This window comes from Magnolia sinica, chromosome 9, assembly GCF_029962835.1.
Source record: "Magnolia sinica isolate HGM2019 chromosome 9, MsV1, whole genome shotgun sequence".
NCBI classification, from domain to species: Eukaryota; Viridiplantae; Streptophyta; class Magnoliopsida; order Magnoliales; family Magnoliaceae; genus Magnolia; species Magnolia sinica.
In genome coordinates this window covers 20491154-20506132 of record NC_080581.1, presented here as the reverse complement: position 1 = coordinate 20506132, position 14979 = coordinate 20491154, and the positions used below count along the sequence as shown (strand labels likewise).

General features: G+C 39.5%; 1 protein-coding gene across 4 annotated transcripts in view; it reads left to right on the top strand.

The window, feature by feature from the left end:
* Positions 1–14771, top strand: part of LOC131254707 (BRAP2 RING ZnF UBP domain-containing protein 2) — a 45356-nt gene extending 30585 nt beyond the window's left edge. Inside the window, exons 7-13 of one of the 4 annotated variants that reach the window (XR_009175808.1) lie at positions 2869–3118; positions 6579–6632; positions 7253–7396; positions 7570–7634; positions 7813–7977; positions 12394–12448; positions 14294–14360. Coding sequence is in view for 3 of the 4 variants with exons in the window: in XM_058255404.1 (XP_058111387.1) it covers positions 2869–3118; positions 6579–6632; positions 7253–7396; positions 7570–7634; positions 12394–12448; positions 14294–14455 (730 nt within the window). In the remaining variant the exon portion in view is untranslated. Of the gene's footprint in view, positions 1–2868; positions 3119–6578; positions 6633–7252; positions 7397–7569; positions 7635–7812; positions 7978–12393; positions 12449–14293 lie in introns of all 4 variants that reach the window. The other 3 variants (XM_058255406.1, XM_058255404.1, XM_058255405.1) reach the window with 3 other exon arrangements.
* Positions 14772–14979: the final 208 nt, after the last annotated feature.

Sequence of the window (14979 nt, the reverse complement as noted above, 5' to 3'; positions counted from 1 at the left end):
ACATAAACACACATTCATGATCCATTCATCCAACCACCCATGGATGCATACATGCATACAATGACAAAGACATATACACACACATGCACATGGTTCTAAATGATGGTATCGGCCACCGTATCGGCCACCGTATCGGCCCCATGGAAAAATGATACGATACGGCATCACGTATCAGAATCTGGTCCATATCGGCCTGATTTTTTTAATTAAAAAAAATATATGAAAAAATATCAGAAAAATAGGAAAAACTGAGAAATCCACAAATCTTCTTCTTCTTTTTTTCGTGTGTGTGTGTGTGTGTGTGTGTTTTGACCATGTATTCAATGGTGTATCGGACCATCCTTTGATGAGAATGTTATCAGTCGATTTGACTTCTTTAAGGTAAACTAAATAGGCTCTAATTGAACATAAATTAAACATGATTTGGTGAACTTGCCCATTACATTGGAAATACAACAAAAAGAAGATGAAAATATAAAAAAGAAAGTGAAGGTTTACCATTCTTTCTGATTTTTCCCATAACAGTCCACTTCGCTTCAATTTGTTGAATCCTATTCAAATCATTTGTTTTGATCCCAAAATAGGTCTAGATCTAGCCTAAAATGAGTTTTTAAGATTCTTCCATGGTTTAAACGAAAAGAAGAAGAGGAGACATGAATGGATTTTTGAAAAAATAAAATCAAATCAAATTTGGGGGTTTATGGGTGTATCAGCCTTGTATCGGCACCGATACAGCCCGATACGGTCCAACCGATTCCGATACGGGCCGATACAACCCCGTATCATGTATCGTATTAAGCCGATATGGATATGATATGCCCGTATTGGCCGATACGATACCGATTTTCAAAATCATGCACATGCATGATCCATCCACATCCCTCCATGCATGCATGCATACTCACACATCTATCCATCCATCCATTTAACCAACCATCCATGCATCCATCTATCCATCCATGCATGCATACAAATGCACACATGCAAACATGTATTTCATCATACAACCATGTACTCATAAAAGAAAATTGAAATGATTTTTTTTTTCAATAAATAGAGTTTTGGCGATATCGCTACATTTATGTTACTATCGAAATATTGCCAACACATTGGCGATACAAGCGACACTTGGAATTCATGCAGTTGAAAATATTGGCAATACATTGGTGATATTGATACATCGACGATACCAATATATCGCTAATACCTAGAATTTCTAATCCTACCAATGTTATTAGTATCGCTGAGCTAGAGATATTAAATAATATCAATGATTTTATCGATAATATTAGGGATATTCAAAACAATGGTTATCAAGAAGGTCAAATTCGATTTGTTGGGATGGACTTCCAATGTAGAGGTGACGAAAGGTGTCTATTTTTTATCCTTGTTTTGTCTTTAGTTTTTATGGTAGTATTCTTTCCCGCCTCGCTTTTACTTGGGGAGTTTCTCAATAAGACTCGTAAACTTTCATAAAACGAAAATTACTTAAATGATACACATGCAATTTCTAAGTAATTTCTAAGTGCTTGCCTTTATCCAGCTCATGCTGCTAGTGTATCAAAGTTTTCCTGAGAAACTTGCGTCAATGGTCCAAACTCATTTGGGCTTACTTTCATTGAGGTTTGCTAGTTCCATACACATGTGGGAGCCTTACACATCTACATGCAGGTGCATTTGTCATAATGTGGTACATGTGTGAGATCGGAGCTTTTCCATCGAGTGAGCTACACTGTCTAGATCGCCCGGCATGGTCAGGTGGCCACACAATGTCAAAACAAATAAATGGCTACAAAGAAGAAAAAACAAATCAACCATCAAAATTGCTCTTACGTTGTGGCCCTCTTGAAAAGTGAAACTGCATGATTTTCTGGGAAGAAGATTTTAAGCATAATTTCCAACCTTATGAAAGTTCTTTGCACTGATGCCCGCATGTGGATCTGTATGATCTACATGCGCGTGGAACTAGGAAATCTCTTTTCCCACTTTCATGTTTTCCAATTGAGAAAAACTTTGATACTGTGGTAGAGTGTGGTGGATGATATGTAGGCACTCTTCAAAATTACATAGAAAATGCATACATAACATAAATTCATTAAACTGTTCAAATTATTGTTCCAGGCTTACGTATATCGTGGATAATAAATTACAATAATTAGACTATGTGGCCATCAAATAGGTGGACACTTATTAAAGGTTAAAAATGAAACTTATCCAATGGTCCTATTTCAACAAACAAGTGTCCAAGAATCGGCAGTTAGAACTGTCCAACCAATTATATCATGGGACTAACTTAACGACGGCGACTTCCAAAGTTTAGTCGGTCACTTTGAGTTAGTGTATGCATGTGTGGTATGTCTGTGTGCCTGCATATCAAGTGCTCCTTTAATATCGATTTCTAGTAGCCATTCAACTTTCCAGCTTCCAATTTTTTTTTCCCTTTTCTTTTGAATTTTGACTTGTGTGAGTCCTTCCTACCCCAGTGGGTAGGGATGTCGACAGGCCAGGCCTGGGGTCAGCTTCGGCCCGGATTTTGAACTGTTTGGGCCAGGCCTATTCAAAATTTTGATTTTGCCTGGCCCAAGGCTGGCCCATCGACAGCCCTACCAGTGGGTCTAGGACTCATTCGTGACCAGGCAAGTCAGCCCCTAGTCAAATGGATCTGGGTACAACTTCACCCAGTCACCCAGTTGGCGACTGGAGCAAGTTGACTCATCCAAGTCACGGGTTAACCCAGAAGGTTGGCAAACTATGATAGAAGCTATAATATTTGAAGCATAATTTTATTTTTTTTTATCAATGGATTATTTGTGGAGATCTTGTATATATTGCACATTATCAAGTATTTTAAAAATAGTTGGTTAACAGGTATAAGGAAGGTCATGCTATCAGACATTGGAAAGAAACACAGCACTGCTATTCTCTTGAACTGGAAACTCAGCGGGTCTGGGATTATGTTGGAGATAATTATGTTCACCGGCTAATTCAGTCTAAAACTGATGGGAAGTTGGTTGAGCTAAATTTCCACTGTATTCATGCGAATGATGGATGTGGAAGTTGTGAATGTAGTGCAGATTCTGGAATCAGTGAGGCACTCTTCAACAGTAAAGTTGAAGCTGTGAGTATTATTTTTTTGGGAATTTTATAAAATACTCCCTAGTTGTTATAGAATTTACATTCCGGTAGCTTGTCTTACATGTTTTCATTAACTACGTCATCAAGTAAACTAAGTTTCATTAAGCTACCTTCCATTAGTTTTTGCTAACGATGGTTGCTTAAGTGGATAATTTTTTACGAAAATGTCCTTTCAATAAACCAGCAAAAATAAATAAAGATTAGTACTATTCAATTGATTTTAATTTTGGAATTTTGGCTCAAGTAAAATGATCTCCACAATTTAGTCGGTTTTGGTTTGAGTGTGCCACATGTATAAATTATGATTGCGCTTGTGTACCAACCGTCATACTCTAACAAAGTATCTAATAAGTGATAACAAAAAAACCGCCCTTCTCTCCTACACGGCTACACCTCACGCTCTATTTGGAGTTGTTGATGCTCCATACATCTCTTCAAGCATCTAGTGAGGTATAGGTGGTGTGCCTACCCGCCAACTGCACGAAGTGGATGGACCTTTCATGAAATCCACTCCATCCATCAATAAGTTGCCTCGAGTTTACCGTAGAACCCAAATACAATGATGATTCAAGACTCCGGTGGGCCAAACCGTGAGAAACAATTGGAATTTGCAAGTTCACCATTAGTTTTGTGTATGGCTCGCTGTGATGTTTGCCACGTAATCGATTCATCTGACCTTTCTCATTAGGATGAAAGAATTCTCCAAAATAATACCCTATTTCAAAATTCAAGTGGGCCATACCATGTGAATTTAGTGGTTTTATTTATAATTTTACACCATTCCCTATGGGGTGGCCCACCTGAGTGTTAAATCTGCCCGAGTGTTGCAGTCATAGTGAACCATGGGCTAGGTTACCAATGGATGGGGTGGAACTCATGAAAGTGGGCCACACCACAAGAAATAGTGTGAATGGAACACCCACCATTGAAAACTTATTGGGACCCGTAGAAGTTTTCGACTTGTCTGATATTTGTGTTTTCCCTTCATCCTAGTAGGAATCACCTTATGAACGGGATGGATGGCATATAAATATCATGGTTAGCCCAAGGAAGATTTCAATGATGTGGTGTGGGCCACTTGGGTCTTGGGTTGGCCTAATTTTTGGGATCTCATCTTAACATGATCTACTGAAAGTTAGGGAAAGATCAGGTTTTACATGGACATCTGATGCAGGGACATATGATGACCTAATCCTATATGCATGTATAATCAGGTTAAAGAGCGTTCAAATAAATACACGAATCAACTAACCGTTTCCAATCAAAGAGATTAGGTAAATTTCAACACAAAGATGAAGTTATTCCATCAGGATCATGCCCCTTAGCATAAAATCGTGTTAACGGTAAAAAGAGAGGACCTAGGGATATGAGGATATCTTAGATCTAGCATAAGTCAATCCACAATCAAGTTTGGATCTGATTCTACTGACTAACCATCCATCTTTTCCATTCAAACTAGAAAGGAGATTTCTAGAGAGGAACGAAAGGGGTGAAGAATGAAGGGTTCGAGATGAAGAAAGTACACGTCCTTTTGTCGTCAATAGAAAAGGAGGAGGATGATTCTTACATTTTCCTGTACCTCGAAGATCTAGAAAGAAAGAAACCTGAAATCGGGGGTGGAATCCTCAACACCCAAGGGTCAATCCTGAAACTCTAATCTCTTGAATAAAGAGGAAGAAAAGATACAAATTTATATTCATTCAATAATAATGAAAATATGGTTTCTCATAACGTATATATAAGCTATGAAAAAAGTAAAAGTGCACTAAAGCCCCTGAAAACAAGAAAAATAACAAAAATATGAAAAAATAAAGAAAGTGTAATAAAGCCCTGAAACAAGAAAAAGAACAAAAACGCCTAAAACTAAAACACCCGTGTGGTAGAGTGTGAAATCCGACCTATGGATCTATGGTCAGGGTATGGTCATACCGCTCATGCACTTGTAACACGTTAGAAAATGGGTCCGATGGACCCAACGTCCATCCACATCGACTCCTCTGCTCCGGTAATCTGTCGGTGACGCTTCCTCCTCTGGTACACTCTAAAGGGTGCACCACTAATGTCCGCATCAACATCTCAGTGGTCCCCATAGATCTATGCAACAACTCCCTGTAATAGATGCTGCAAAAAACTACAGAACCATGCTTGGATGCGATTTTCCTGTAACCTTGCCTACAGGTGTGTCGTCCACTCTGACCATCAGTTTTTCAAGCACATGTTATTACATGATCCAAAAAATGACACATTCAAAACTTGTGGGCCATGCCACGAAAAACAGTGGGGATTGAACGCCTATCACTGGAACCTTCTTGGGAGCTAGTGAAGTTTTGCATCAGGGTGACATTTGTGTTTTCCATTCCTTCTAGTGGTAATAATCTAATGAACGGTTTAGATGGCATATAAACATCACTGTAGCCCCCACAAAGGTTTCAATGGTGGGTGGCCAATCCTCACTATTTCCAGTGAAATGGCCCACTTGTGTTTTGAATCTGCCTCGTTTTTTGGCTTACATCCTAAAATGAGTTGGCAAAACAGATTGGAGTGGATGCCACATGGATATAACAGTGGGCCCCATAGAGCTTCTGGGATTATAGTAATATGTGCCCAGCATGCCGCATGTACCTACAAGAGTTACGCTGCTTGTGTGACTATGCGTGGCCATGTGGGGGTGTGACAATTTGCTGATGTGGATGGATGACTTCATGTAGATAAGATCCTTCCTATCTATCAGGTGCACCACCCTATGTTTGGACGGGGGCCCAAAACTTAGGTCAACAAAGCTCAGGTGGGCTACACAATGCAGGGCAGTTGAGATGGGCAGTCCCACCATTAAAACCATCCAAATTGTGTGTGGGGTCCACTGTGGTGTGTATGCTATCCAATCTACTCATCCGACATGCCATACCAGGATGATCAGATTCCCAAATATGTGGACATTCAAAGCCTTGTGTGGGACACACCACATGAATTTAGAGTTTTTAGCCATTGTTGTAAATGGTTCCCTATGGTGTGGCCCACCGAAGTCTTGGGTTAGATTTATTTTTTGGATCCAGGGTGAACATGTGGCAGCACACCTGATGGATGGGCTGGATCTGATGCACATTCTACCCCTGTGTTGCTCAGTTAGTTGTAGGCCCACCCTTCACGTGATCATGCATAGTCAGGTTAGTGCAGTCCCTTACGAAAAGGTTTCTTTTATTAATAGTTTTCTTTTTCTGAGAGGAAAGGCCAGTTTTGTCATTTAAGAAAAATATCTCACTTAATCCGACTACCATTAGCATGAAACTTAATGAGGTAGTTAAAATGAAAACATTTTAACAAAAGGCTCCGGAATGTGAATTCCATAACAATCAGAAATTTTTAAAATTCCTTCTAATGTTTTTTTCTTACCCCCTTTTTTTTGGGTTTAATGTTCCATTCAATCTCATAAATTATTTTGGCAGATTGTTGACGAGTACAATGACCTCCTTACGTCCCAGCTTGAAAACCAAAGAAAAGTATGTATATTGACCATCTTTATGTGAATGATAGATTTTGAAGACATGTTTTCTTACTAGCTATCAAATGTTTCAGTTTGATGTTTTACTTAGTCTCACAAAACATGATACTAAAAACTTTCTGTAGTTATAAATGCTTTTCTAAGCCCACAAGCACCCATGACATACACCTTCACATTTGGTCATTGGTGACAAATTCGGTACATGAGTGGGACATTAAACTGCCATTCAGATGGGCCCTGCCATGTAGATGACATGGTCCAAAAATCAACTATTCAATTCATCAGGTTGGACACATGTATGAGAGCAATGGATGGTTTGAAAAAGTTACCGGCTGTCTACATTGAACGTACACACGTGATCCATCTGATGAGCGCACTGACCTTTTTCCGAGTCAGGTCGTCGCAATCCTGGGGCCTACCTGATGCAGACCTTCGATGTCCCAAGTCCATGCCAACTGGAAAATTTGAGTGAATATGCATGTGGACATTATAAAATTTTATAATCATTATTCATCCCTGAGAAGGGTTTGAGTTCAGAATACTGTGCACCACAACCAAAAGTTGAATATGTTTCTGGGTGCTCTGTTGTATTTATCGTTACATCTCTTTACATGGCAGTATTATGAGTCGCTATTGCTAGAGGTCAAGGAGGAAACAGACACAGAAATCTCTGAAGCTGTTGAGAAGGCTGTAGGTTCTAAACTTCTGAAGATACAATGCAAGCTTGACAAATGTGCTGAGGAGAAGAAATTTCTCGATGAGGTTAGTACCTTCCTCTTCTTATCTCGCAGAGTATGTTGAGAATTTGGTTTTGCAGTTTTTGTAACTTGAATAATCTGATAGGGTATGTGCGTATACATTATTAGTTTATTTCTAGTTCTTTGATCATTTTAATTAGTACATACTACATAACATGGTCTTGCTCCTGCTTGTAGATCAATGAGAATCTTATGAAAAACCAGGAGATATGGAGAGCAAAGATTCTGGAAATTGAAGAAAGGTGTGTCCGCCATCCCCTCATAAATCCTCATTTTTTAGCAACGAAACAAAGTGATATTGGCATAAGGAGACCTAACTTCAATATTGGTCACATGTGCTGATGGAAAGGGGATTGAGTTTACTTCATGCTGTTATAGACATGACTGAGATGCTATGATTTTGGATGCCCTGTTAACTAGGAAACTCATCAAAGACTTCATTGAACTGCCATAATTGTGTCATTGACCATACAAAATGGCCATACAAGTTGGATCACTGGAATTTCTATTGCAATTGCCGCAAACGGCTTTTAGTTGATAAGTTTCACAAGATGCTTGGTAGCAGGAAAAGGATACGGCTGTCAGGTATCCAACTAATCTTGAAAGATGAAGTGTTGATGTCTTCACATGTCACCACTACATTTTCAATCTTATAGAAGACTGAACTGATGAACCATGACAGTTTTGAGTAAATGTGGTTGTGGAAGGAAGTCATCAAGGACATCATTGTTGGATCTTGTTTTCACCTTTCGTTGGGTTACGGCCAATATTTTAAATATCGTTATCATGTAATGTATCGCACCCTTGGGATATGGATACATATCAGTTATTGCATGGGATATATCGGCTGTATCGCATAATGTATCGATGTTGTTGGGAAACATGGGAACATTGGGAAATTGGTCGAATTTTTCAAAGAAACTTCATGGATTGTTGAAAAAGACATCAATACACTTAGAAATCAAAACATTACAAAAAAAAAAGTGCACATAATAGGGGTTTCCTTTGTATGGGGTCCTAATTTGTGCGCTTTCCAACTGAACTGATTCAAGTATATTCAAAGTCTATTCATTAATTTATAAACGTAAGAAGACATGTATGGAAACACTAGCAATGCATTCGAAAGCAAAAGAAGAATCATTAGATCAGGTTACATACATGTTTAATTTTGTGTTTGGATACAAAGATTGCAACTGATTTTCGAGAAATTGAGAAATTTTGATTTTTCTTAATTTTCCGCAACTTGACCCATCTCCCCCAAATCTTGAAATCGAAGTTCCAAATCCGTGATTTTTTAAGGAAAACATGAAGAATCATAGATTTGTAACCATTTGACACTGGTTCAACGTGATTTACACCAAAAACATGGATCGAAAATAAAAAATGCTCACTGGATCAAATAGGTGGGATGTATTAGCACTACCAATGTATTTCGAATTGCACAGGTGGGATACAAGATATATCGTGAGATATATCGGCTGATGTCGTTGATATTTAAAACACTGGTTACAGCCATATTTCCCAATGGATTCATGTGTATGTTGTTGAAAATTTCTCTTCATTGGATGGCTATCATATAGTTGCACAAATCATGAAGCAAAGTAGTAACAATTTCAGGTGCTAGATTAGTGTCAGATTAAAATATTCACAGGTCTAAACAGCTAGGAATGGGGAATGGGGGTGCAAATCTGAAGTGCAATCCGAAGCAGAATCTGCACCTTGTTAGAAGGTTCGTGCATCGGTTATTGATGTGGATGGTCAATTTCCACTTAGGCCATGTCTGGAAACCATGGATTCTGTGGCAAACAATAAACAAGCAAAAGGGTTTTCTGTTGATGTGACAGTTTGTGTTCTTTGGATAGCAAAGAAAAGGGTGGATTCCACCCAGCAATCATTACACTTTTCCATAAATTGGATTCTTGCCACAAGAAAGTAGGTTAGTATTGTGAGAGGAATATGAGATTTTTACTTGCAATGCAAACAAAAACTCGAAATTGGAATCCATGTTTTAATAGTTCTCATGGACATCATAATTGGATAGTTATTGTTTTTCCTTTCTTTTCCCTTGGATTCCATGTATCCAAACACCACAACATTAGTAAAATCCTTAAAGAGATGCCACCCATTCCAGATGAGAGTAGCCTTTATGATACATGTATATTATCATTCAGGACTGCAAAACCTCGTAAAGAAGCATCCTCGGGAACCCTTTGCTACGTACTTTATGCAATGGGGAATCTTTCTTCGTTTCTCATCAATGTAAGGAGTAGCATTAAATCAAGAAAATAGTTTGTCAAAGTAGAATGCAACCCTTCCAACCCCAGATGTCACATCAACCCCCAAAGTCAAATATGAAAGATCCCCCATAATTTTCCAACATCAGCTGCAAGCTACAATGTGCTGCATAATGGTATGCACCTGCTCCAAGATGTCAAGAATATGATAACGTGTCTGCTAATTTGGAAGTCAGGCTAGTCTCATGGTTAGAAGAAAATGGCATCAAGCAGATGTTTTTTATTGGTCAAACAGAAAGATTTGAATGGAAAAACCTTGAGACGGTTAAGTCATTACTAAAGTGCAGACGCTGGAAATCAAGGGATCGCTTTGAAGTTGAGGGATGATATATAAAGAAAGGGCTGGAAAATCATGTAAACTTTTTAAGTTCATTGTACATTCCATAGACTTTATTCACAGTGGAATGTCTCTATTCCGCTGTTCCCATGTTTTGAGGTGAATTGATGAGGTGCTAGGGTGGACTGCAATTCACCACTTTGTATTTGAGAGATCGTATAAACACTATGAGGTACCCATCTTATCTACAATGACAACTACAAAGGTGTCTTTAAACAGTACCATCAATTCCTTTTCATAGGAAAGGAAACTAAATAGCTAACACTTCAAATTGCTGTTGCCTCTATCACTGGATCTATGTTGAGTGTGTTGTTGAAAAGTGTATAACTTCTGCTTCAGGCTTGAAATTTTGAGATAAGCAGGTGTATGGTGTGTTATTTTGGGAGCCAGTTTAGCCTGATCAATTGATTGCCTACTCACTGAAACTCCTCAAGCACTCAATTTCCTGTTCCTTATCTTGTGGGTTCAAGCTGGTAACTACATCACCTACCTCCAGATGTAGTTTCTTTATTATGGGATCTGTCTCTTGGGTTTTTAGGACCTATGGAATTTTGGCAGCGGAAACATGTTTCCTGAAAGGGGACATGATCAGTTTATCAGATTCATCTATGGTGGCATTGGTGGTTACTGTAAGATTGCCTTGATGGAATGCTTCACTGGCATTTGAGCATACTACAAGTGCTTTGGTCACTCATGATGATGGTGATCAAGAGCTTGCATAATTTCATAACCTAAAGTCTTAAATTGAATTTCTGAGACAGCGACCTGTGGGTAGGCACGTCAATATATATCGCATTTTGCTTGCAGAGGAAATCAATACTGGTCTAATGATGACTTATTACTGGCCCTCAACATATCACCTAGCTCATCTATATAAAACTTTCCTTATGTTTTATGTATAAACTGCACAATGCAAAATTTATGGCTTGGGCGTCTACATATTTTTCAGCTTCCCAGATTGCCACTAACCTCAAAACTCATTCTCCACTCTTAGTTTGGCATGATTTCATCTGCTTTTTTAGTCCACCATGATTTTTTTTAAAAGTTTCAGTGTCATCATATTCTAGTTACATGTTCATGTCTATTAGTTCTTTTTAGCTCCTCAAATTCTTATCACAAGTTAGTGTTTATTCTTTCAACATCTGCAGTGCTTTTAATTTGACCTATTCCATTGAAGGGGTTATGATTGTCAGTTGAAGGAAACTTTGTCATATAACATTAACGCTGGGTTTCACCATATGAATGCCCTGGATTACGGAGCATGAGCTCCGCTTGTACCAAACGATATCCTGGGGATACTATGCATATCCTTGGGATGATGAGTATATGATTCCTCAAGCCTGATTGCCAGGGACCTATTCCCCAGTGGGTGAATTAGCGTTCTTTGCATCAGCGAACATGCAGTTTTCCAACATCCACCATCCCATCCATATGGGACCCGCAGTTCTGATATTCAAACCACTAAACATTTGATCTAGTGGGTCCCACCATGGATGGGGATGTGTCCAAAACATTCCAGATTCAAAGATCCTGTGGATCAGAGGCCTGCAAATAGAGAGTTATGGGGAAAGTACCGTATTGGTCCTCATTCAACAGAAAATAATCCAAATATCATGGGTTGGGATCTTCCAATCTGGTAGATCTACAGGCATCACCCAATCCACTGTGAGACCAAATAAGACTGACAATTTGGATCACTGAACCATGCGATGGACCTGTATCCAGTGCTCTGCATTAGAAGACCATATGCTACAGTTTGCTGATACACCAGAGCCACAATTCCCCCTCCTTCGTGTGGATTAAGGGCACATTTGGGAAGTTGGTGGATGTTATGGAATGTGCACAGACCCATGAGTCACTGCTTTTAAGTATGAATGTGCCGAGTCTGTTATTCTCGGGTACTTGTTCTCAGCCGCTTTTTGAGGACAGAAACATAGGGTACTTCCTGCATCTGCATATCGCGAGGTGCAACAAGCATCTTGCTCTGCAAAATGTGGCCAGGTCATAACTCATTCCACATCATTGTGTAGAGCATTGGAGCTGTTCATGAGGCAGGCTACACTGCATACATGGACCTTGCTCAAAAACCAGATCTGTTCATTCATCAGGTGCAGCCACATGTATGGAAGTAATGGACTGTTTAAAAGAAATTGCCAATGGTCCACAATGAACGTGCATGAGTGGACCAGCCTGTTTTTCAGCCAGGTAATCAACATGTACGTGCCATGTTGGTGCATGTGGCCACTTATAGAGGTGCATTTGTGCATATGTAAAATACTGTTTTCTATTATAGTTGAGTATGGAGATTCAACCTCAACTTTTGAACACCATACTTTTGTTTTATACATAATTGCCTAAATTGGTTTGCAGGGAACGGATGGCTGTTAGATTGAGAGATGAAAAGATACTTGACTTGGAAGAACAGGTACATTTAGTTCTTTTTATGGAGAGTTAAGGTGTCAGTATCCTGTCTCATTGACTAGGCTTGTGCTAAATTTTCTTCTTTACATATTGTCCTTTAGAAGGATGTGTTTTAGGAATTATATATATATATATATATATATATATATATATATATATATATATATATATATATATATATATATATATATAGGAAAAGGTTCTATGCGGTCGAGCTCATGGGAACTTCCCACGAGGTCGAGCTGTGTGGGCCCCACGATGATGTATGTCAAACATCAACACCGTGCATTTGATGGGTCCCCTTTAAATTATGGGATATTCCAAAAATCAGCCGTATACGAAACTCAGGTGGGCCATACCATCTAAAATCATCTGAAGACATTCCTAAAACATATAAAAGCACTTGGTAGGGCCCACCTGAAATTTGTGTGCGTCTAAAACTTGGTCTGACCCCTAATCCAAGTGGGACACACATAATGGATGGGCTGGATTTGTGAACCCCATCTCGGTGGGCCCAACAAATGATTATGAATGTTTTAATGGAGAGGGTAACCCCCCTCAACTTTTGTATGTGGTGTGGCCCACACAAGTCACAGATTGACTTGATTTTTAAGCCCTAGGCCCACCATGGAATGGTGCATCTGACTGATGGGGTAGATGTTCGACATGCATCACGGTGGGCCCACACAACTAGACCTCATGGGAAGTTCCCATGAGCTTGACCACATGGAACCTTTTCCCATATATATATATATATATATATATATATATATATGGGGTCATTGATCCAAGGGTTTGCACAGTTCTCCCTGGTCAAGAGCTTGTACAAGTGGGGGCCTGTGGTCAGGTGATCCAGTCCAATGATCTGATTAGCTTCACCCCGCTGTGGATTTATTATGCCCATATACCAAATTTGAAGATGCAAGCTGATCTGATTTTTGCACTTTTCTGAATGGAATGGACAATTGCTGCATTTTTATTTAAAGATCTATATCTAGGCCATCAATCAAGGGGCCAGCATTGGTGTTTAAAACTCCGATCGGAGTGGCCATCAATCAAAAGAGAATCTTGTGGATTCTCATTTTCTTTGTCATTCTTGAGGAATTTGGAAGGAGAGAAACCGCAAGATTTTTTAGAATAATTATGCTTCATGTGCAAGTATGAAAAGGAATATCTCGGCAATGGTAATTAGTTGGGCCGTAGTGTGGTCCCAGTATCATGGCTGCTTGTTTTCTGACCTCATGGGGGATTGGGACTCTGGAGATTCTGGGTGGTGTCCTGAGCTAAGGGATTTTGTGTCCTTTTCTGCTTTAATTTTTATTGTGCTTTGCCTTTTATTTTCCCAAGGATGGTGACAAGAGGGTCACCTCCTGAAATGTTTCGAGATCTTTTTGGTTTAAAGAATATTAGTCATCTTCTCATCACAAAGAAGAAGAAGAAGAAGAAGCTCGGACTGGGTGGTTGGACCTATTTGGACCAGAACTAGCCCCAAAAATGGGCTAGGCAAAACCAGTGAACCAATAGTGCAAAAAGTTTGAACCAGCAACCTCTGCTTGGAAAACAAGCTTGTTAATTCCTTTTGTTTTTTTTAAGTTTAAATTGACTATATTCCTGGGACAAATTGAGTTGGAATGGATCTGATAAGTTGGAACCCACGAAAAACAGGTTAGGGTCCAGCCTGAGTTTAACTCATTGATCAGGACTATCCCATTGGGGAGATTTTTGGGATACCATCACCTTGGATATCCCATCAATGAACCATCAACCTCACTCATTAAAACTCAACAATTTCTATCCCTCATGTATGGTGGTTGCAGCTTAACTCGCTCTTGCTTGAATTTTGTGGCAGCTTAGAGATCTAATGGTGTACATAGAAGGGCAGAAGACATTGGAGCAGCTGCCTAACTCGGATGAGATTAAGGAAGGTACGATCTTGCCAATACCAGTAGAGTCTTCTTCTTCAAGAAACAGCAGTAAACGGGCCACAAGAACTAATAGAAGGAGAGGCTGAAGGCACTGAGATTTTCTTCATTGGATCCTTCTCATTTTGTATGATTGGTTGGTTATGTTGATAAGTCCAAATCTGTCTCTGTTTTTTTCTGAAAAAATTCTTCTTTTCTTTTTTGGGTGGGTTGCCCTCTACTGTTATTGGCTGGCTGGGACCCACACAAGGCATGACCCGTCTCCAACCTTGTGTGAGGTCCTTTATTTTTGTTCTTGAGAAATGTGGGTGAGATTTGTTGGCGATCATCAGGCGTCCCCACCTGTGTATGTGTCTTCGCCTGAAAATTATGCCAATCTGCTCACTCGATGGGTCCATTTCTTTCGTTCTTTTGTTGCTTACTTGATGGGCAGATCATTCTTTTTATTTTGACCAAGGTACATGCACTGTGGACCTGCTGCGGTGATTTTGCACACTCGTTAGGAAATGTGGCTCTTGGTAGGCTGGTCACTGGCCCAACCAGGGCTCTTTGTAACATGCAACATGTGGATAGAGACCTCTTAGTAACAAGCTTTTCCAGTTGGATGGTGATG